We start from the raw sequence: 24,463 nt of genomic DNA, 5'->3' as shown, positions 1-24,463 counted from the left end.
ATTTGATAATTATATTATTACATTATAATTATTATTTTTAAAATATTTTTAACACTTCATAAAATTGATTAAAAAATAATAAATTCCAATATTATATTACCAACATATATGTAAAAATACTGCAACAAAAATATAGCAACAACAGCAATAATAATAATAATAATAATAATAATAATAATAATAATAATAATAATGATGATGATGATCGCTCAAAACATTCAAAAATAAACAAATAAAATGCATAGATACAATTATATAATTTATCATTTAAAATGATTTTTAAAAAATTATTACAAATTATTTTTCTAGATATTTGTACAAATCTTATACGAGCCTGTCACGTGGGCACTTCCTTTCGTGACTACTTCCGGTTCAAAATGGCGCCTCCCACACCGCAGTTAGCAGGTAAGCAAATTCATTTAAAGCTAGTATTCACATGGATAGTTAAAGTGCTGGTGCGGTTTACACGCACATGGCTGTTATGTGAAGTGGAGTCTGTAAGGAGTTGTGGTTAGTTTTATTTACAACATGATATCTAGCTGGGTTTCTGTATGAGAAACACACACACACACACACACAGACACAGGCTCCGGTCCCACGTTCACTGCTGAGCTACAGTTACTGTAACATCATCATGATCTGTCTGTTGTTACACCAGTTCGAGGGTCAGATGGGACATTTCTGCTCCGCGGACCACCGAACTGTGAGGAAAGTCCGACTTTTCAGCGGTGAGCTTTTTGCTTATATGAGCAGAATTTAATGCAGGATGATTTCAGCTCTAATTTAACTTCATCTTTAACTGTGTATCATCTTTCCTGTCGTGTTTCAGAGATGAACGACAGAGCAAATATGTGACCTTCAGCAGGGATGGCACTTTGTTTGGCTGGTGCAATGGGGAGAAGTACGTATACATACTCATCACACACATTACAGTGATAGCTCCTGGTCAGCTCCAGCTAGAGCTGCATCAGGCACCTCACGCAGGACGGAGACCCCGGGGCAGACCCAGGGCCTGCTGGAGAGATTATATCTCACAACTGGCCTGGGAACATCTGTAGAGCCCCAGGAGGAACTGGAATCCCTGGATGGGGATCGAGAAGTCTGGGCAGAACTTCTCCCCTACCAGGAAAAACAGAAGAAAAATGAATGAATGAACTATATTTGCATTTATTAGGTTAAGTCAGGGGGTAGTATACAGTGGCTTAGTGGTTAGCACTGTTTCGTCGCACCTCCGGGGTTGGGGGTTTGATTCCTGCCTCCACCCTGTTTGTCCGGGGCTTGCATGGTCTTCCCGTACGTTGGGGGTTTCCTCCTGGTATTCCGGTTTCCTCCCCCAGTCTAAAGACATGCATTATAGGCTGATTGGCATCTCTAAATTGTCTGTAGTGAGTGAATGGGTGTGTGTGTGATTGTGCCCTGCAATGGATTGGCGCCCCGTCCAGGGTGTCCCCCCCTTTGTGCCCCGAGTCCCCTGGTGTAGGCTCCAGGCTCCCCATGACCCCGTGTAGGATAGGCAGCACAGAGAATGGATGGATGGATGGATGGAGGTCACGTCAGACGTGTTTGAGAATCTTTACAGAGAAATAATTGCTGCTTGATATAGTTGTTTCAATTTTTTTCTGCAGGGTCAGTGTCATCAAAGTTGAGAAGGGAGATTTGGTGAAGTCTTTTGATCTACCAAAAACTACAATGCTGGGATTTTCTCCGCTTAACAAAGTGCTGGTTACATGGAAGCAGTACGCCAGTGAGTATACTGAAAACGTGTAATGGGAACATGGGTGTGCAGTGGTGTGTGTGTGTGTGTGTGTGAGATTTGCTTGTTATAACTACAATTATAATACACACCTACTGAACTTGATGAGGAAAAATCACCAACCTGTGCCAGACTCTGTGCCTGTGACCACACAGGACCGGCTTTTGAGCCGGCTCCATTGGTTTATCACTTCTAAACATTTCAAACATCAAAACATTGTGAAGTAATGATTTTGAGTATAGTTAATGATTACAGTGACTTTATCATGGGTAAAGGGGTTTTATGCACTCCACCTTTCCATTCCACTTAGTGTCATGCCTAAACAAAACCCTTACCTGTGGTATAATCACTGCAACTCATGTCCTCTTGTTGCGCACTGCTTTAATAAATAGATTATAGAAGTATTAATGATAGGAATATCTACTGGTTATGCAGCACACATTAAACAATGTAGTTTAAATTAGTGTATTTAAAATACAAGCAACTTCCACAGGATGCTCAGGATACAGTTTGTGCCATGTTATAGTAATTCTCTATATAAACGCTGAGTAGTAACTCTCGTCATGAATTGTATTCCTGTTATGTTTCAGAATCACAAGATAATCCTCAGGGTGAGGCTAACCTCCAGCTGTGGGATCTGCAAACAGGCAACTGTATCAAAGCGTTTTACCAGAAAAAAGCAGAGGGATGGTGAGTAACTAAGACAATAATCACATGACTGTCAAGTCAATCACATTTATTTAAATGAATTCATCAGTTCTAGCAAGGTGTGTATGAGTCTCTTACCGTCAGGTGAAAAGCCGTCAGATGTTGCTGTGGCTGAATTCTGGCGAAAAGATTATGAAAAATAAGGTTTGGGACACAACTGGATTTTTCTGCCTATAACATACAGTATATTGACACCACAACTTTAAAAAGGAACATAAATATATTTCAACAAAACCATTTGGAAGTGTTAATCATGTTGGTCAAGTAGGCAGTTCAACAAATTCAGTGTTAAAAATACTCCTTTTCCATGTTAGAATGCTGTAATTTGACTTGTGATTTGACTTGAGATGCAAAAGAGAAACTTCTTCAGTTCTGGAAAGCCTGTCATTTTCTGAAGTATGTATAGTAGAAAATATAAAAAGTTCACCATTTGAAGGGTTTTCCCAGGCCGCCGTATATACGTGTTAACTGGGACTGACATGCACAGAGAATGATTGATGGGGAGAAAGAAGAAGCGTGCCTACATAAATCGTTTTTAACATTGCTGCTGACTAGCATGCTAGTCGTAAAAAGAACTGGGTGTATGCTATCAGGCTTTATTGAAACAGAAATGCTGCTGTATTATAAATACTGAGAGCACTGCACTGATTCAAGTGTTTCATCCCAGGTCACATGATCTGTAGATAAATTTGTCATTAATTAGTGTTATTTGTCAAATGATGCATGGTCCTGTGTTTCAAGGTGTCCAAGTTGGGCCGATGATGAAAGCGTCGCAGTCAGATGTGTGAACAATGAACTTCATTTCTTTGAGAATAATAACTTCGGTAAGGTTTTGTTTCTCCACCATTTTTGTTAAGAGTTATCATGTAAATATGTTATATTTGTGAATATTTGTGCAAAGTCTTTGAAATTGTATGTGATACTAATGAACATTATTCAGCTGATTTGTGTCTCTAAATGTGTGTTTTGCTTGTGCAGAAACCATTGCCAACAAACTTCATCTTCAGAAGGTATCAGACTTTGCTCTGTCACCAGGAACTCAGCCAAGCAAGGTATTGCAAAAGCTGTCACCCCTTGAGCACTGTTGAATTCTCGGTTCTGATTGGTCAGACGGTGTGGATTAATGTTCTTTGCCAGCAGCTCTGACAGTAGTGCCAGCTGAAAAATTTGTAATTGTTGTGCTCCTGAGTGAATCAACAGAACACTGTTCAGCCAGATGTGATGGCCATATGTGGCCAGGAGCCAAGGTAGCAAAACTGGCTGTGCTCTCTGGGTAGGAGGGGTGTTATACTCTGTGTCCCCTGTCAATCAGAGCAACACAAACCAATCATAGGTGTCTGTGAGCTCATGTATGCAGAAGAGGGTAGATAGCACTGTCCTCCAATTATGTTACACTGCCCTGTGATGCAGCATGAGCAGCAGTTCTGAAAGATGCAGTTTGCTGGAGGAAGCACGGAGGAAGCCTTTACCCTCTCTGATTCATAGTTATTGTGTAATAGGGAAAGCTGGCTAGGAATTTTTAGGAATTAGCAGGTGACCAAATTGGGGAGAAAAATGCATAAATAAATAAATTAATAATTATTATTGACAAATTGCTGTGGTAAAAGAAGATACGCTGTTATCAGAAAATAATCTTCAGGGTGGTAACTTTGTGTTGGATCACATAACACCACCATGTCGTTGATTATATTTCTATAACTGCATGCCCCCAAAGTGTTTTATTCCTTACTTCTCTAATCCTGATTTTTATTATCTCTAATAACATCCCAGCAATGACACAGCCAGCATACATGACCAGTAGTGTGAGACGCTGTATCAGCTATCAGCAGAGAGACAATTCAGTCTGCCCTATTTTTCCTCAAACTGTCCTAGATCTCTCTTCTGGAGAACAGATTTCTGGGATTCTTTTCTTCAAGAAGGCCCCATGTTCCCCGAAACTTTGTTCAAAATGAGTTTTCTTACAATACAGCTGTCCTTATGCTGCTTTCCCAATTTTATCTCAGGAGTACATGCACATGCTACCTACCTAGGCAGCCTACACCCCATTGGACTGTAGGGACAAACAGGATATTTTGAAGTGACCACAATTAGTAATATTTGTGTATTAATTATTGTTTTTGTGTACAGCTAATCGTTTAATGTCTTTTGTGTTACTCAAGGTTGCTGTCTACGTTCCTGGAAGCAAGGGTGCCCCCTCTTTTGTCCGGCTTTATCAGTACCCTAATTTTAGTGGTCCTACCTCAGCTCTGGCCAACAAAAGCTTTTTCAAGGCTGATAAAGTGACCATGCTGTGGAACAAAAGAGGTATCTGACTTTTTTTTTTAACACATTTTTTTCAACGCAACTTACACGTGAACATGTTGAGTGACTGCTGGTTTACTGGCAGTCCTGAGATTTAAACTCACAACCATCTGGTCACTAGCACCAGACCTTAACTTTCAGCTTACAGCTATCACTATTTGTAAATGTTATGCCTTCAAATTTATTAATATTAAAAATAGCTAAAGCTAATACAGTATCCTGAAATATGTGTATATCCATATTTGTTACTGACGATCTCATTTTTCCCTCTCCTGTAGCCAGTGCGGTTCTAGTTACAGCTAGCACAGAAGTGGATAAAACCGGTGCGTCGTACTACGGAGAGCAGACTTTACATTATCTCGCAACAAACGGAGACAGTGCAGTGGTCCAGCTCCGTAAGTGTCCTTTACAAATCTACAAATTTAAACCACCATACAGTTTAAATCCCCACAGCATTCAGGACTTCGACAGCTGCATTGACTGCTACAGCAACCAGGGAAAAGCAGTTAATTTGTGCATTTGTAACCATCTTGATAGTCGTCGATGCAGCTGTCGATGCTTAAAGCCCTGACTGATTGTGAAATTGTTTGATAAAAATGTAATTATTCTTATTGAAGTGTTTAAGGTTTATAGAGTTAATAAAGTTCATCACAAAATTATTACTAAAGTAAAAATTATAGCTATTATTGTGCATTAGAAATGTTGAAGTGTTTGTATAAGGGTTGTTTTAATTATTTACTATGATAATCTAAAATAGGTATAGAACTAACACTATGCAAAACCAGTTTAGATAATGACGTCCAAGAGAAACATTATTTCTGGCAGTGGCATAATATGATTTTTAAAACAGGGTTGTTTATTTTTTATAGTCAGTCATCATTTATTTTCTGAGCTGGATATAGCAAAGTAAAGTTATTTTATTACTATACTTAAGTCTGTTTTGGTTTTTAGGATATGTACTTTAGTTGTTTTTCTTTCTCCTAATATTTTTGACTTTTACTTACAACACTGCAAAAGAAAAATTTCCACTTTCTACTCACTACATTTTCAAGAATATCATCTTTAACATCAGACCAGCTTCAAGTCTTACATCTTAATTGCTAACAAACCTTTTAAATCTTTAAAACAAATCTTTTACACAGTCTTTTAAACTTTAATAGCTATTGTTAGTTAGCTGATATTTTCCCACGTTCTTAAGTTTTTTGGTGAAAGTGGCATGAATTTATCATCAGTAACTAAAATCAGTGTGTGATTCGAGTCAGACTTTTTTCTTCTATGAATGTTTCTTGTACTTTTACTTTCATACTTTGGGGAGATTTCAGACTTTTCTACTTTAAATTGAGTCAAGAATTTGAAACTGTACTTTATTGAGATGAGTAATTGTAGTGATTGTATTTCTTGAATATGTTGTGCATTGTTTTGGTAAAGTACTGAAGGCAAATTCCCTAATATCTGCACAATGCTAGGATTTTATGTTATTTAAAGTTGTCCACTTCAAAAATTTGATGTTGCAAGCACAGACCACGATGCCAGATCTGTGATACTGAGCAGTATGGCTATTCAACTGTGCAAATAATGTATAGCGTGTCCCAAAAGTCTCCATACACAGGGGACTATGTTTGCCAGCCCCATGTCGGTTGTGCCTTCATCAGTGGATGTTTGTATTCTTAAAGGCTATCTAGAAAAAACAAGTATGAAAAATTGTGTAAGACATTTTGCTAAAAAGTGTTAATTTCCCCCTCTGTATGGAGACTTTTGGGACACCCTTTAATATCGGCTCCACCCCCATTTTATTAAATGCTCTCTTGTTACTTGATATTCTCTTATTATGTACAATTTTGTTTCTTTCTCTGAACAGCAAAGAACGGCCCTATTTACGATGTGACATGGAGCCCCAACTCTTCGGAATTCTGTGTTGTTTATGGCTTCATGCCTGCCAAAGCCACAGTCTTTAACCTGAAGTGCGAGCCCATTTTTGACTTTGGCACAGGTCCACGCAACGCTGCTTTTTACAGCCCGCAGGGCCACATCCTGGTCCTGGCAGGCTTTGGAAACTTGAGGGGTCAGATGGAGGTGTGGGATGTGAAGAAGTACAAGCAAGTGTCCAAGCCGCAGGCTGCAGACACCACGTTCTTCTCCTGGTGTCCTGATGGAGAGCACATTGTTACGGCAACCTGCTCGCCCAGGCTCAGGGTCAGTAACGGCTATAAGATCTGGCACTACACCGGCACGGTTCTGTACAAGCAGGACGCACCAGCAGGGAAAGAACTCTGGGAGGTGGTCTGGCAACCGTTCTTACCTGGAACGTTCCCAGAGAAGCCGGTGAAGTACCAGGCAGCTGCTAGTGAGCTCGGCAGCACCGAAGCCAAGCCTACGCAGGCCTACCGGCCTCCTGCCCTGCGCAACAAACCAGAGAGCAGCAGCAGCCTCAAACTGGTGAGCTTATATACTAATGAAAATCCACTGACTTCATGTATACACTAACCTTGTAAGAGTCCACTGTCCTCATATATACTCCTACTGTGTATATATCTATGTCCATCTATATCAGGGATGTCCAATCTTATCCACAAAGGGCCAGTGTGGGTGCAGGTTTTCATTCCAATCAAGCAGCAGCTACACCTGATTCCACCTGTTTAATCAGTTGATCTTGGCTTTCAATAGACGATCAGGTGTGGCTTCTGCTTGGTTGGAATGAAAACCCGCACCCACACCGGCCCTTTCTGGATAAGATTGGACACCCCTGATCTATATCTATCTATCTATCTATCTATATATATATATATATATATATATATATATATATATATATATATATATATATATATATATATATATATATATATATATATATATTGATATATATATTGATATATAGATAGACATAGATATATACACAGTATACACATAAATAATACACATACACACACATATAGGGAGTCTTAGGCACCCTGTATTTTTTGTACAAACTTTGTTATAGATTTTTATTTTTGTTTGTTTGTTTTATTTGACAAAATTTAAAACATAATACAAAAAATTCCAAAAAGACTAATTCATAATCATTTCAAAACTGTCGAGGATAAAATACACAAAAAAGCCATCGGCTTATTTCCACTATGGTCCTCGATATTTAAAAAATGGATGAACAAATCATAAATGGAGTGCAATCAATCTCAAGTTCAGAAACTCACCACACCAACTTCAAAACATCAATTAAAAAACAACCATTTTTTCACTTCCCTTCTAAAAATACTATCAACTTGTATCTCTTGAATACACTCAGGTAATTTATTCCAAGCAACAGAGCTAGTATATAAAAAAGAATTTTTTCCCATTTCACTCTTAAATCTACAAGGATATTTATCATTACTACTCGCCCTTGTAGAATGACAGTGAACCTCTCTTACAAATACATAATATTCTAACAGATACTTTGGAACCATTTTCTTTAATATTTTAAACACCATCACCAGTTTTAGAAAAATTACCCTTTTTTCAACTTTTAAAAAACCAATTTTCCTATAATGTTCATCTCGCAAATGCATCAGTGGATTTACTTTCAAAATAACCCTACACAACTTATTTTGAGCAGTCTGCAATTTATTTTTTAATTTCTTTGAAATACCGCTATACCAAAAAGCTGCAGCGTAATCAAAGTGTGACTGCGCTAATGCACCAGCCAACATTTTGAAAGTTTGAGTATCTAAGAAAGCCGCCTGTCTTGCTAAAAAATTTTATTCAATTACAAATTTTTGAATGAGCTAAAGCAGCCATCTTTTCTCCTGTCAAATTACTGTCTAAAACACAACTCAAATATTTGAGCATATTACATAAGAGACACTTTTCAGACAAAAAAACATAATGAAGGCTGCTGGGTTTTGCTGCAAAAATAAGAAGCAAGTGCAACAGTCAAAGTCTCCAGAAGAACTGTGGCTGCTTCTGCAAGATGCTCAGTAACACTTACAGCTCATTTCCTTATAAAACTGCACACACTGTACCTGAGACTACTATTTTTATTTTTTTTAAGTAAAGGGTCGTCACACCAGATATTGACATTGTTTCATTTATTACTGTTTACTCACTTTATAGTATTTTTTTTTAATGTAGAAACATTTAATTTCATTATTTTTGAAGGCATCTTTCCTCTACAGCATTTCTTTGCATGTGCCTAAGACTCTTGCACAGTACTCTATATATATGTGTGTGTGTGTGTGTGTGTGTGTGTGTGTGTGTGTGTGTGTGTGTGTGTGTGTGTGTGTGTGTGTGTGTGTGTGTGTGTGTGTGTGTCTCCTCACGTGACATCCTCATACAAGGACAGCAGGGTGGTGCTTACCTCAAACATCTTCCCGTCTGAAGATGTTGATTAGTTACTATGGTTACCATGTGCTAGCAAATTAATATTAAATTAAAAATTTAGTAGGTAAAAATGAATATTTATGCAACCTCATGGTCTGTGTCATCCGTCTCTGTTCCTCTGACGTGAGTGTGTAATCAAAGCTGAATAAAAATGTCTCCCATTCTGCTAGCATGAAGAGGAACCACCACAGAACATGAAGCCTGGTGCCGGAGACAAGCAGATGTCCAAGGCAGCTCTGAAAAACCAGAGAAGACGAGAGGCAAAGAAAGCAGCTAAACAGGTGTGTTAGCCATTGATGTTAGCCTTAGCCATTGATGTACCATTATCGACTAGGGTTATTACAGTTGACGCAAAGAAATGTTAAAAAAAAATGTAAACAGAAGAAAAATACTATGATATTTGTTTGAAAGATACAATTAGCTAGAAATGAGCGTCAGTGATCATTTATTTGTGTATGCTCGCCATGCAGTTTCCTCTGTTAACAGATATATCAGTGTTCTAACCTAACTGTGGGATTGATTGTCTACATTATTCCACAGATTATTCTTGGTGTATTTGTTTGTTTCTGTCAATACAGGAAAATAAATCTGAAGAAGCTCCCACTCCATCTTCAGAGCCTCCGCCCACCAGAGAGATTCCTGTAGCGTCTACACACGGAGACCCTGAAACTGACAAAAAGATTAAGAACTTGAAAAAGGTATGTTTAGGCATTTAGCGGTTGAGGTTGAGGACATCTCAGCTAGAGATAGAGGTCTATAATTTCTATAAAAAAAAGGGGTGAAGTTATGAAAAAACTGTTAGACATTGTTATTTGGTGCTCTAGTAATAGGTATTTATGGTTAAATATTTTTTTCATCACCTATTTTAATGAGTGACAGTTAAAGGGTTAAGGAGCCCTGCTTAATGGCCCTACACTGGCTTTCTGGCAATCACTGGATTTGAACTCATATCCTTACGGTTACTAGGGCACCCGGCTAGCAATTGCTCAATTGAGCACCACACTGGACGCCAGCCCCAGTGGCACAGGCTAGTGCACTCTCAGTGCTGGTCCCAAGCCTGGATAAATGGGGAGGTCCAGCGTAAAAACTGTGCCAAATCAATATGAGGACAATGAAAAGTGACCCACTGTGGCGATTTCTAACTGGAACAGCTGAAAGAACAACAACAACAGCCACCACCTTACAGTTACTAGGGCAGGAAACTCTGATAAGTGCTCAACATACTACATACACAGACAGTGCAGTTTATTTAAAAACGACAGGGTGCACTGTTATAGGAAAATAATCAATGACAAGGTGACGGTGGAAGTTCTTTTTCCACAGCAATTTGCATTCTTCTTATGCCACAGCAATTTCCCAACAGTGTTTATTAATTAAAGAGCAGCATTTCCTACTTTTTATCTGTTTATAATGATGTTTAATGTTGTGAAACGTCCGCCATACAAGTTAGTTCCTGCTATCCCTTATGTTATGGAGTTAATAACGCAAAAAAAATTGCAATCTCTCATGTTACAGAGAAACCTCTGTTTCCTGTGATGGAAAACTTACTGACTGGTACAAAGCACTTGCACTGGAGACTCCTTCCCTAAAGATCAAAATAAACAGCTCATTACAGAAACATTCACTATATTCAATGATATGTTTTTCTTTACAAAATAACACCATGTTTTTGTTTGTTTGTTTTTATCTGTTTAGTACTTGGCTTCGATTATTTGGCACATCCACCAAAGTGCAATTCCCTGTGTATCAGCTGTTACTATAGAAACGATAATGTACTAGAACAAGCACATTAATATCAACCAGTGATTTGAGAACCTTCTGACCAATCAGATTTCAGAATTCAATAGCGCTGTGTGGTATAAAGGCAACGTGACAATATTATAATATTACAAACTCATTTGTTTGGTCAAAAAAATTCACAAAGAATTATCCACTTACCCCAAATTGAGCCTTCTTAATTTTGCACTGGAGCTACAAAGCTAATAGGGCTAACTAGTAACGAAAACTTTAGGGCCAAAACATTCGTACCAGCCATCTTTTGCTGTTTTATAAAACTGTTTATGTACAAAAGGTATTATTGAGCCAAACCATGTGTTTAGAGGTGACTGTGTTTGCACAGTGCTAAACCATTTGGAGTAAATAGGAAAACTGTGTGTGTTTTGGGACGAGCTGTTTCTTTAGGCTTTTTAAATGGTATATCTGAAGGACGCTAACCTGATTCTGTGTGTTTGGCTCAGAAACTGAAGGCTATTGAGGAGTTAAAGGAGCAACAAGCAGCAGGCAAACAAATGCAGAAAAATCAGGTACTTTATTTGCACTTTATTTATTTCACTCTCTATTTTTCAGACATATGATCCTGGTCTTGTTTTATACTCGTCCACAAATATACTGTATATGTATTGCAGCATGAACATAAAGTTATGTTTTGTGGTTTAATATGTTCTAGTGAATGAAGAATCTGTGAATCATGCAGAAAACCATACAACCGTATCGAACTTAATTCCTTAAAATGATATAATTGTGTTTAAATCTCATCCTACAGCTGGAGAAGATTCAGAAGGAGGCACAGCTGCTGAAGGAGCTCGAGGGCCTTGAATTAGGGCTGTAACTAATTTTCCAACCCATTCACAGCACTACTGTTCTATAGCTTAATGCATACAAGAAGCTGAACCAGAGCACATGTTGGACTCAATCCCAGATAAACATAAAACATTCATGAACAAATAACGTGTTGCAGTTTCTTCTTCTCCGTTTAACACACAAGGTGATCCATGAAACACTGCCTGGTCCTCTAAAGGCATTATTGCTATGCAATACAGTTAATGTACAGTTTACGAGGGAGGAAGTTTTGCTATTCTACATGTGCGATGAAATCGATGGATTAACGTTTCTGCAGTGCACACATAACGATCGGAATTCATTTGTAATAGATTTATATGGAACGTCATGAAATTTCATGTTACCGTGAACCTTGGGTTGTTTTTTTGTTTGTTTAAAAGTGTTTTCTCCATGCTTCCAATTATATGTTGTGAAATTTCCATCAGCAAGACAAATAAAGAACAGTCAAGTACACCAGGTATATTTATTTTTTAGTTTCATTTAGTCTTAATTTCATCTAGATCAGAGGGGTTAAATTCTGGCCGTCATACATCAGTATTTTTGTGAGTAATTTTTTTTGAAGTATTCTATTGATTTTTGCCTTAACTGTGGAATAGACAGCTAGTCGACTAATACTTCTTTGAATTAGGCCTGCTGGTCAACTAGTAAAAATGAATAGTCATACAACCCATTATATAGGCTATATATATATATATATATATATATATATATATATATATATATATATATATATATATATATATATATATATATATATATATATATATATTTTTATTATTTTATATATATATATATATATATATATATTCATTCTGTAGTTTTAGTGTGCAGTTTGGGAACTGTAGTCTGTATGCTTTATATGTGTATCTGTTATATGAATAACAGTGTAATTAAATTTTCATTGTAGAAATTTGAATTAAAATACACCACTCACCCCCAATTTTTTAAACTAATTGTACCATGATTCATGTCAACACTCCAGTCATGGTCCAGGTTTGTAGACCATCTGTGCACCTTCTACCAGGACCAGCTGTCTCACATCCAGAAAATGTCATCACTGTAGAGGACTTATTCTGTGCCATCAATTCATCAGCGATTTGATTGCCTGTTGAGAGGCACTCTGGATACCAGTGGTGTCTGTGTGGAAACTCCACCAAGTGCCAAAACTTCCAGGCATGAAGGTGCCTGAGTACCAGCCAGTTTAGGAAGCTCTATGTGTCGGCAAGGTTGTTCTGACAGATCTATTGGTGTAGGTAGTACTGTGTTTTGGTTTCTTGACCTCACTGAATTTGCATAGCGAATAACGCTCTGCAGCCCTGTTCACTGTGATGACATTCATTCATTCATCTTCTTTCCACTTTTCCTGCAGCCTGCAATGATCATACATATTTGTGAAAAGATTTTAGAGTGATAAAGCTAAGACATTCATATAAACTCCATCCATGTTTTCAACACAGCAATGGATTAGATGGAGAATGCAGGAAGCTTCACAGTGTACTTCATGGTGAAACATGTTGGGCCTCCTTAGTTCCAGTGAAGAGAAATTATAATACTACAGCATACAAAGACATCCTATACAAGTGTGTGTGTCCAGTGTTGTGGTAACAGTTTGGGGAAGATTCCATCCAGCCATTCTCTGTACTGCCCATCCTACATGGGGTCACAGGGAGCCTGGAGTCTACCCAGGCATGGCACAAGGCAGAGGACACCCTGGACAGGGTGCCAACCCATTGCAGGACACAATCAAACACACATTCACACACTACGGTCAATTTAGAGATGCCAATCAGCCTACAACATGTCTTTGGACTGGGGGAGGAAACCGAAGTACCCAGAGGAAACCCCTGAAGCACGGGGAGAACATGCAAACACCACACACACAGTGTGGATGGGAATCGGACTCCCAACCCCAGAGGTGTGAGGCAACAGTGCTAACCCCTTACACTTTTGTCGTATTTGTACCTTGTCTTTTGACAAAATATATTTGTTCGAGCTTTTATTTTGAAATATATGCCAATTACGTTTGTTCGGGCTTTTATTTTGAAATATTTGCCTCACCGCGACCGGAAGTCATTCTCATTATGGGGGCTAGTTTCACAGTTCTCTTCACTCAGCCTGCGATTGTCCTGTTGTGAAGAGGCAGCTCGGCTCCTGGCGTCTTTATTTACACCAGAGTCTCTGGACGCGGAGTTTTCAGGTTTGAGGAATAATTTACTATAATAACAGTGTTCTTATTAATGCCAAGCCCAGCTTTAGTGTGATGTTTTTCTTGTCATTTGTGACCGGCGTTAGCTTTATTCACCACCCGGCATTCTAGCTAGGTTAGCCAGTTTGCTAAGTTTAGCTAGCTAGCAAAAATACCCAGTTAGGCATTAGCTACGTTTATCTGTTTATGTTATTATCTGTATATTCACTCTGTTTACTTAGTAATCTGTTTTATATAGAATAATACTCCACATCTTAGGACACGACAAGAGTATTAACTGCCTTCGTTTTTTAAGGTTGTATTTATAAATGTTGGCTGATTATTTTTTGTATATTTCTGTTTTTTTTTTTTTTATTAGAAACACGACACTCAGGGATTTGAGCTGAACAGTGAAGAGGAGAGTGTCCTAAACCTGAGGTGAGATTTGTATAGAGTTCATTTTGTGCCAAAAGTTTCAAATAATAGCAAAATATTAATGATCAAAATGTAAAAAAAAAAAGTAAATGCAATATTTTAGCGAATCAAATCAAAATAACTTTTTTTAAAAAGATGACTACTCATTCACACTCATTTTTCTTTTCCCATTTTTTTCCCATTTGTGGATTTTGTTGATGCAGTTTACTATTGGTCAGCTGATTGAGGAGTGGGCGGTGCTCTGACAGTTAGCCACGCCCACTCCGACAGGTGACCTAGCTAATGTTAGCTGTTTAATCTGCTGCTCAGCTGGAATGAAGGCACTTGCGTGATAAATATACCTGAATGTATCTACAACCAATTCAGTTACTACTCATTAGTTTTGTAATATGAGTAATGTAATGTAATATAATAGAGGGGGCGTGGTTAACTTTTAGAGCCCCTCCCACTCCAAAATCAGCTGACTAATAGAGATGTAAGATGAACACCTTCTTCTAATGTAATAATATAATATAATAGAGGGGGCGTGGTTAAGTTTTAGAGCCCCTCCCACTCCAAAATCAGCTGACCAGGAGAGATTTAAGATGAATGCCGCCTTCTTCTAAGAAATCAGCCCCTCCTGAAAATGTGCCAAAAGTCAGAAGCAGAAGAGTGACTCCAGAAGTAAAAGAGCTGCGTCAGCAAAATCCGCTCATGAGAGTGTGAATGAGTAGGCATGTTTTTGATAAATAGTTTTGATTTGATTCTAATTACTTGCATTTTCAATATATTTTTTTACATTTTGATAATTAATATTTTGCTTGTGGATTTTTTTGTTTTGTTTTTTTGTTTGTTTTGTTTTTTATTCGGTTTTATTTGTTTTTTTTTTATACTTTTGGCACAGAATTAACTCCATAGATTTGTTCCCTCAGTGATCAGCAGCATCTCTGTATTTAATCCGGCAGTGAAATGAACTCATCGCAGTGGCCTGTGTATTAGACTGTGTCTAATACATGGTAACAGAAGGATTGTCACAAACCTGACGTTTAGTTTCATGGTTGTTGTTTTCTACTGATTTTTAGAACTGGACTAAGATTTATTAGTGATAGCGGATCACATTTTGTCTTTGATTATGGATTACAAGATTTCCAAACAATCGTGTATAAAACTTTGGAGACATCATCTTCCATCGAATAACAAAAGAGAAACATACAGTACTACAGAAATAGCTCAATACTACTGTAATAATATAGTAGTACAGTGTTACAGTAATAGTACAATACTGAAGTGACCTATAAACTTACAATAACAGTACAATACTATAGTGAACTTATAAAGCTACAGTAACACTATAATACTACAGTGACCTATAAACTTACAATAACAGTACAATACTATAGTGATCTTATAAAGCTACAGTAACAGTAATAGTACAACATTACAGTAATAGTACAATACTGAAGTGACCTGTAAACTTACAATAACAGTACAGTACTATAGTGAACTTATAAAGCTACAGTAACACTATAATACTACAGTGACCTATAAACTTACAGTAACAGTACAATACTAAAGTAATAGTACAACACTATAGTGATCTTATAAAGCTACAGTAACAGTAATAGTACAGCATTACAGTAATACTACAATACTACAGTGAATGTACAAAGCTAGAGTATGAGTACAATACTACAGTAATAGTAAGGTGCTACATTCACAAAAAAACAGCCCAACATTTTTCAGATTGAGGCTTCTCATATATGAGGCTTATTTATAGTGTAAATTGTCTATGTAATATAGAATGTAATATATTATTTATCTTGTTCACTGAAAGATAAGCACTAAGTTATAATCAAAAACTGAGTCTGTAATTAACACACAATCACAGATTTGTTTTGTAATCTTAGTGTTCTTGTACTTCTAAGCAATGCTCACAATTTCAAGGAATCCTGCCCAAATAAGAGGTGACATTTGAGAGTTTATGACCCATTGCGTTGTTTCCTAATGAACTGTAAACAAATGAAATCGTTGCGAGATGATTTATCTGCTAACAACATTTTCAGTGAGTATCCAGAAATCATGAGCTCTGATTTAATCAGTGACTAATGAAATCCTCATTTCAAACATTTCTGAGATGTTGCAGTTAACACAAAGACGAAATTGAAATGTCAGATTTAGGAATAGGAGTATTGTGAAATCTGTAACATGATGTAAGCACTTCAGCTTAACATTCTTTTAAATTTATAATAACATCCTTTACATTTTTCCTTTTTTAAACACAAGTATAACTTTGTGTTTGGTCTCGATTAACATTACTGTCCGAGGTTAATGTGTGGTACAAAGGCCCGTAGGATGTTAATGTGTTATTCGTAATATGTGTAACAAAAGCCTTTGTTTTATTCTTAAGGACAACGGTACGGACTGGAGGACATTAAGAACGTGTCTCAAACACTGGATAGACTTGTAAGTCACTTGTTGGTCTTGAGATTATTTATTGAACAGTGTGTGGTGTTCACGTTTCTGTAATTATTGAACTGTACTACTAGATCTAAACTATAGTTTTTGATATCATTAGTGGTGTAAAAACACATCAATCTGAAGGTGCTGAAAAATAAAGCTTGGTGCATAGTGGAAAATATTTACGCAGTCTTAACTTCAAAATATTTAAATCAGATCTTGGTGAAGTTTGTGACTTCACAATGCATTGAATTTTTTACTAAAGATTCTGTATCAGATCAAATTCGGATCAAGATTGGAGATTTGTCCCCCTTGATAATCTCTGATTATGATGCCATCTCTAATTTTAACTTGTTGATGAATAAAGTATCACAAAATGAAAATTCTTTAGTCGTATACTTTGTCATCAGCTTCTTCTCTGCTGTCAGCTCAGGCTGGGTATTTCCACCAATAACGAGCGATCACAGCCCCCCGTGTGAGGAGGAGGATGATGCGATCTGACCGTGGACATGTTTAGATCGAAGAAGCTTATATATACTGGTTTAAATTCTCAGCATTTGCAATATGTGGTGTACGAGGGCGAGAGCAGGAAACCAGCATGATCAGTGAGAAACAGGTTGCCATGACAACCCTGCTGGAAAACGGCTTACACATGGTGCTGGGGGGGGGGTGAGGTGATGTAATCAGTTATCATGACTTTTTTTTTTTTTTTTTTTTTAAAAGGATATCCTTGTAAGTCTTTTTAGATAAAACCCAGCTCTAGTTTATTTACAGATTCCTGATTTTAATGAGGATGAAATTAATATAGCCGATCATCGGTAGTGTGGTGGATCTCTCTTAGCCTTCAGTATATCATCAAAACAATGTAGAGATTCAATCAGTAAAAAAAATGGAATTAAACAATAATTAATGTGAGGGTAGACACTGTGTATCAGTGTATAGTCACCATTTTCCATTTCACTGTATTGTTATAAAGTGGTCCAAATTAAATTAATTGAGCCAAGACCTAAGCACAAAAAGTCATTCAGCTGTTTAAACTTGGCTCATCCTTTTTTTTTTTTTCCCCCCTCAGTTGCAACCTAACTGAATTTCTGATGCTGTTTTTTTTTTTTCTCTCTCAAGAATCTTGTCGACTTGAATGGACAAAGTGACCGGGTGTACACAGGTATAACAGGCTTCCAGTTTTTGTTTAGGACATATCGTTTAAGAGTTAATGTCCACTTTGAGCAGTATTATGTTTTTATTTTTCAGATTCTGCAAGGCTAAATCAACCTTTTGGAAACCCCGTTATGCCTGTAAAAAAGAAAAGAAAGTCCTCTGGTTCTGAAGACCCCAGCATCCGGAAGTGCAAAATTACCAGGTAGGCCGCCGCCCCAAAGAGCTTTCCTCCTCCATCAGCCTGCTGGATGTGTACCTAGATTGTGTATTCTTATCCAAACCAACTTAGAAACGATCCATTCCAAGTGTAGTGCTGAAGATTTGAGTGTTTTTACAGTCACAACGCTTATGGGATTTGAACTTACAACCTTCTGGAATTAAACGTTAAGCTCCTACTGCTATTTCTCTCAGCTTTCTGTTAGTTTGTGTGTTTCTTTGATTAGGTTCTAGGTATAGAATTACATGACAGAGCAAGTTTAATGTAGTAATTCACTCTTTCCAGTTACTGTAGGACACAGACTCCTGGGAGATTGATAAACCCCGAAGATCAGTTCTCCAGCAAGAAGTGCCTTGCGTGGTTTTACGAGTATGCAGGTATGCCTTTTTTCTGCATTTGCCTAAAGACTTTCATGCTGACTGACAGTATTGCCTAATAAGCTCATCATGTCATAACGTAACGATAAAGTCGGTTTTCTGTCCTGATGTGGAATTTTGCATAATCCGTGCATCGTCTTCTTGCTCCCATCAGGGCCGGATGATGTGGTGGGACCCGAGGGCATGGAGAAGTTCTGTGAGGATATAGGCGTTGAACCAGAGAACGTGAGTGTTTTCTCAGTTTGTTGATTTTCACAACCACAGTGCCTAAAGAATTTACTACAGAGGTTTGGAAAACCTGAATGTGGAAAAAAAACAGAGCATCCTGAATTCTTTTTTTTTTTTTTGTCTTTTTATTTGTAAGGCACAGTTGGGCTTGTACTCTATCACAGTGGTTCTTCAATAATTTTTCTGTATCTGTCACCAGCAGTCTCAGACAACAAGAACTTCAATCGAATATGTTTTTATAAAATATTACAAGGCATTCGATTATTCTAAAATGGGATGAAATTATGAAATTAAAGCTGACCTTTTTGCTTTGTTAGCTCATATTTTTAATCAGATTGTACAATCTTTATCTGTACTAATCATTTAAAATACAAAATTGTAGAATTGTGAGTGAAATGATAAACATATAATGACCAATTATTTTATGTCCCAAACTTTTGCCTTTGCATTCGAGTCTGGACTGGTTGGATGTACAGGCTCAAATAAATGTGGCCTCACCCCATATTTTGCTCCACAAAAATGTAGCAAAACACTCCTCAAGTGTAGTTCTCCACAGTCGCCTGCAGGCCACTTTTCAAATTCTGCTGGATAAACCCGCCTGCTTGAATATGCCGTTTATCTCGGAAATGTTACGTTGCGAAAAAATGTGTTCAGATATCCGTTTCACAGTTACCCTCTGATCACCTGCGGCAGCTGTCCGTATTGATCCGATCGAATTTGCTTCTGATTTCAGAAATTAGATTCAAGCTAAATATCTTGTAGTACATCCCTGGTTTTCTGGCTCAGTCCTGAATGCTGACAGTGTTCAAAATTACATACATGAGTAATGTACACTGTATACTCTATACTCATATATAGTATGCAGTATGTTATGTAGTATGTAACAATTGTTATTTGGTGTACGAGAGATGTGCAGTTCCTAGAATTATGAAAATGACTGTATTCTTGAAAATTCAGTCTGAGTAGTACCGTGTCTTTGGTATAAAGGAAATACTTGTTGTTTACTGTGTACTGTGTAGTACATACTGCTTTAAACTGCTTTACACTCAGTACACCATTTTGAACACAACCATTGGGAGTCAGCATTGTGGGGTAAAGTTTATTACAGAGACTTTCTTTGCACTCTCATGTGTATGTTGATAAATGCCAATCGCCTTAAAGTTCAGAGATGATTCACCACACAGCTGATTTACATTTCGCAAGCGCCTCCTAGTGTGTGTACTAAATCTTCCGGTAATGAGCCTCAGCTGCTTTAGACACACACTAACTCTTCCATTACTTTTGTCCTAATTTAATGGCTAGTCGTAACTTGTAGTAAGTCATCGCCAGTTATACGATTCGAAGACAGTCAGTCGAGGTTCACATTAGTGAGTCTCCTTATACATAAATGTAACTGGATTTTCATGAATACTGTATTTGTCATGTAAGTGCACTTGTGAATGATTTACAAATAAATCCATTCGTATCTAGCTTGATAAATGAGGCCCATTGTGTGTGTAATCAGTGCGTTTTGTTTTCTAACTACCGTCTGCCTTGCTCTGAGAACCTGATATTTAGCCACTTAACATTTCTAAAATGTTCTTTTTTGTGTCTCTCCTCTAGATTATCATGTTAGTCTTAGCCTGGAAACTAGAAGCACCAAATATGGGATTTTTCACAAAAGAAGAGTGGCTGAAGGGAATGACGTCACTGCAGTAAGCGAATCCCCATCAGTGGTGTTCTGGTGAAGCTGTGAGTGCGTCTGGCTCTTCAGCATTTTAACGTTTAACTTCCCTTTTCTCTGAAACAGGTGTGATTGCACAGAACGGTTACAAGGCAAACTCGACTATTTGCGTTCTCAGCTGAACGACGCAGCCGTGTTCAGGAACATATACAGATACGCCTTTGACTTTGCCAGGGTGAGATTTTTTTTGTTTTTATGTTTGTTTTAGGCATGCACTGGTCATCAGTGATGAATGATGGATTCATTTAATGTGTGCACCAAACTTCTGGGCTTAGTTCCAGCAGTCCACAGTAGCAGCAACATGAAAAAGAAGGATGTGAACAAGGTGGGGAAAAAAACTGTCAGCAAGCCAGAGTATGTAGTGAGACAAAGGACTGTCTAGAGGCTTTAATAGAAAGGAGGACGAGAGATAAACTGGACTCAGTTTTGCCAACATGACTTATCCACTGTGCAGAACACTGACGCAGCAGAGGAGCGCTTTAGTCAACGGTTCATCAGTCCAGGGTGCAGTACTGAATATTTTCAACCAGGGCTGCAATGATTAGTCTGAATAATCGATGATTTCGTGTATGAAAAATTGTCACTGTGGATTTTTACATTCGGCTAGTCTTGTATGTATACTATTGTGAAGCCTCTAGGGGCAGTAGCAGCTTTTTATTAACTAGGCAAGAGAGCACATGGCTGGGGTTTGGATCAGTTACGTTCACAACTCGGTGCGAAAAGACATTAAACTTTTTTCCATATTCAGTCTGTTGGCTCTGTTTGGCTACTTATTATATAAGCAAATTGTTTTTGTGGTCTTTAAAAACCACCTCACACTGCATGCACTTGCATTTTACATACTGCTATTCCAAGGTGTGTTGAAGCTGTTCTAGTGGCTCGTGGTGGCATTTATGATGGGTTTTTTTTTTTACTGAAATTTGGCATTCATCTGTAGCTATCCATCTTTATCTATGTGCTTAATTTAATAAATTCCAAATAAAGAACGATGTTACTAAGAACAATTAAGTTTCTTTGAACACGTAGCCTTTTTTTAAAATACAATATCTTGATAATATTGAAAAATTTTACAAAAATGTTAGGCAAATTTGATCATATTTGATTTGTATTAGAATCTATAATAATGGGAAGACTGTCCTTTTTTTTTTTTTTTTTTTTTTTTTTTTTCTTTTTCTTTTTTCCCCCCCTCCCACTTTGAGATTTGCTTGCAGTTGTGGCCATGTTTATTATTTATTAAATAGTCAGATACGAGCGTAGACACAGATACAATCCTTCAAGATCTAACAGAATCTTTATCCATCATGTCTGTTGTGTATCACTAGGATAAAGACCAGCGTAGTCTAGACATGGACACTGCAAAGTCAATGTTGGCGCTGCTTCTTGGAAGAACGTGGCCCCTGTTTCCTGTGTTTCACCAGTTTTTGGAGGTTGGTGTGTGTTTATTTATAATCTTTATTATGGAACGGGTTATTATGGTGGTATGTAGAGCATACACATTACCATATTTTACTGGCGGCAAGCTATTTTCTATCTTTTTAGCTGTACGTCAGCTAAGTTTCCTTTAGCTTAATGATGCATCTGTCAAGTTTCACAACATAATTGCAAACTTTAAAACCAAGCAACGCTGAAAGTGAAATCACAATGCAGTAGTTATCACACTTGTAATTAAAAAGACAAGCTGAAATAACTCTTGAAACCTACCTGTATTTTTTTTTTCTTTCAGACTATATTTTTGGTGCTGTGGTGTTAGCTTTTATTCCAAGCATGCAGAATTGTAGTCCAAGTATGGTACATCACACTCGTGTTTTCTCTTCCTTTCTCCTTTTAGCAATCTAAGTATAAGGTTATGAACAAGGATCAGTGGTACAACGTCTTAGAGTTCAGCCGCACTGTTAACTCAGACCTCAGTAACTACGACGAGGACGGAGCTTGTAAGTCTGAAGTGTTAATGTACTGTAATCATTCGGTTCTTTTGTGGTCACTTGAGTTCCTTTAGTGTAGCGTCACATGTTGTCATCTCCTAGGCCATAAAATTGAACTATGGTCATAGCACAGCAGTATACCTATAAAGAAATGAAGTGGTTATACTGTGACTTATGGTATAATGATCTAGATGACATTTCCAGGTATGGCGTGTTACTTTCAATACGTGATACGATTTTTAAATTGGGTGGCCCATATTTTTATAGATGTATAAATTAGAGAAATGATAATGAAATGACCTTCTTGTAGTTAAATATTGAAGGCTCGATCAACCATTTTAAGTCTGTTTAACAATTATCTAACATTTATCAGAAATCAGATAATTCTGTGACAATGTAAGTATATATTATGATGTGTGATATTATATTACTGTGTGTAAATATGTATTATGGTGTTGATGTGTGGTAAAATATACCAAATCTCTGTTCAATACCTGAATCTGACTTGTTCTAATATTTTACCATTTCTACTGCTTATTCTCAGGGACTTGTAAGCCTGACGCTCCACATAAACTAAGACTATCTAATCTAATAATAATAAATGATTAAAACGTGTAATTTAACAAAGAGACACACTGATGTGTTGAAGCACTTGGTTTGTAGATGTTAGTAAGTTTTCCACCATGGAGAAAGTCTTAAGGACAGAGGAGTTTACGCTTTCTGATTTCTCTATAACATGACAAGCTGTGGTGTTTTTTTTTTTTTTTTTTTTTTAATTAACTTTGAGAGAAAAAAGAGGGGCTATTCAGGAAACGACAGGAACTGACTTGGTCATGAGCATTCTGCAATGTTAAATGTAACTCTAAAATGTAAAAAAAGTTAATCATAGACAAATTGTTGTGGTATAAGAGGAATAAAACACTTCAAAGTGTGCTGTTATGGGTAAAATAATAATAAAGTAATCATCTTGGCTTCATCTCGGGCTGCATCGCACCATGCCATCCCTGATTATTTTTCAATAATAGCACACCCCATTGTGTTTTATTCCTTACACAGAAACACATTAGTGAGCTCTTGGTAAGCAGCCAGACAAATATATAATCTGTTATTTAGCAAATAAGAGAAGAATTTTGAAAAATTAGAAACATTTCAGCGCAGGTATTTTACTATTTGTTTTGTTTCTCAGCCACTCTCGTGCTAACCCCGTCTCCTCTGTCCTCCACAGGGCCGGTGATGCTGGACGAGTTTGTGGAATGGTATAAAGCCAGACTGACATTATAGCACCACATGGTCATGCGTGTAAAATTTAAGGGCAAAGAAATTTAAGGGCAAAAGCACATCAATGGACGCCATCCCTCCACCCTAAATAGTCCAGAGAATCAATTGCACACCTTCACAGGAAAGTCGTCATGCTTCTTGTGGACCCATCAGAGCCCAGAGACTTACAGTGTTAATTTAACTTGAAAAGGAAAATGTCTGAAATGGAGGGAACTGCTTTAAATGTGTTGCATCTTTCACAGCAGTTTCATTGCCAGTGTTGTTCGGTCTGGTGGAGGGAAGTCATCTGTTTATGTAATATTTTTGTTTATAGTGTTTTCAAAGGAAAATAAAGGAACTGTATGAAATTACTGTTTTTCCTTGGTTATGTATTTGCAGCATGCTCAAAAACACAACAGTGTTTATTAATTATTGACAATCCTGTCAAATTCTTGATTCTGATTGGTCAGACAGTATTGATAAATTTTCCATGACAGCAGCTCTGACAGTAGTGACAGTAGTGTAATTCAAATCCCAGGTTTTTATTAATGCACTCCATCTAATACATTATTGTTTCTGTACTAACATCTCATCCAGATCAACTTGCCTGGTGGATGTGCCACATAATCACAGTCTAATCTAAAGTCTAGCAGATTAGAAAACGTTTTATAACAAAGAAAAACATCTAATTGTTGAGATATAATGGAGTTTTCTATACGGAGAAATTTATTTAACGTTTATTAAAGGAGTCTCCAGTGTTTGCACTTTGTAATGGACAGTTTTCTGCC

The 24,463-nt window shown here is 37.4% G+C and overlaps 2 protein-coding genes across 2 annotated transcripts; both read left to right on the top strand.

The window, feature by feature from the left end:
* The first annotated feature begins 309 nt into the window (after nt 1–309).
* Nucleotides 310–12,190, top strand: eif2a (eukaryotic translation initiation factor 2A). Its single transcript, XM_026914466.3, has 14 exons — nt 310–405; nt 659–728; nt 830–901; nt 1,626–1,744; nt 2,344–2,443; nt 3,203–3,285; nt 3,440–3,513; nt 4,621–4,765; nt 5,041–5,157; nt 6,621–7,198; nt 9,289–9,399; nt 9,697–9,816; nt 11,356–11,421; nt 11,661–12,190. Exons 1-14 carry the CDS (start codon nt 378–380, stop codon nt 11,724–11,726), a joined length of 1,749 nt encoding a protein of 582 aa, XP_026770267.3. The 5' UTR covers nt 310–377; the 3' UTR covers nt 11,727–12,190.
* Nucleotides 12,191–13,786: 1,596 nt separating this feature from the next.
* Nucleotides 13,787–24,043, top strand: dcun1d5 (DCN1, defective in cullin neddylation 1, domain containing 5 (S. cerevisiae)). The gene is made up of 12 exons (XM_026913335.3): nt 13,787–13,934; nt 14,302–14,360; nt 16,744–16,799; nt 17,916–17,958; nt 18,045–18,153; nt 18,454–18,545; nt 18,700–18,770; nt 20,376–20,467; nt 20,563–20,671; nt 21,819–21,923; nt 22,325–22,427; nt 23,644–24,043. Exons 5-12 carry the CDS (start codon nt 18,083–18,085, stop codon nt 23,697–23,699), a joined length of 699 nt encoding a protein of 232 aa, XP_026769136.1. The 5' UTR covers nt 13,787–13,934; nt 14,302–14,360; nt 16,744–16,799; nt 17,916–17,958; nt 18,045–18,082; the 3' UTR covers nt 23,700–24,043.
* Nucleotides 24,044–24,463: the final 420 nt, after the last annotated feature.

The sequence above is a fragment of the Pangasianodon hypophthalmus genome, chromosome 6, assembly GCF_027358585.1.
Source record: "Pangasianodon hypophthalmus isolate fPanHyp1 chromosome 6, fPanHyp1.pri, whole genome shotgun sequence".
Lineage (NCBI taxonomy): Eukaryota > Metazoa > Chordata > Actinopteri > Siluriformes > Pangasiidae > Pangasianodon > Pangasianodon hypophthalmus.
The sequence above is the reverse complement of the archived record's forward strand: the minus strand, read 5'-3'. Positions and strand labels throughout refer to the sequence as shown.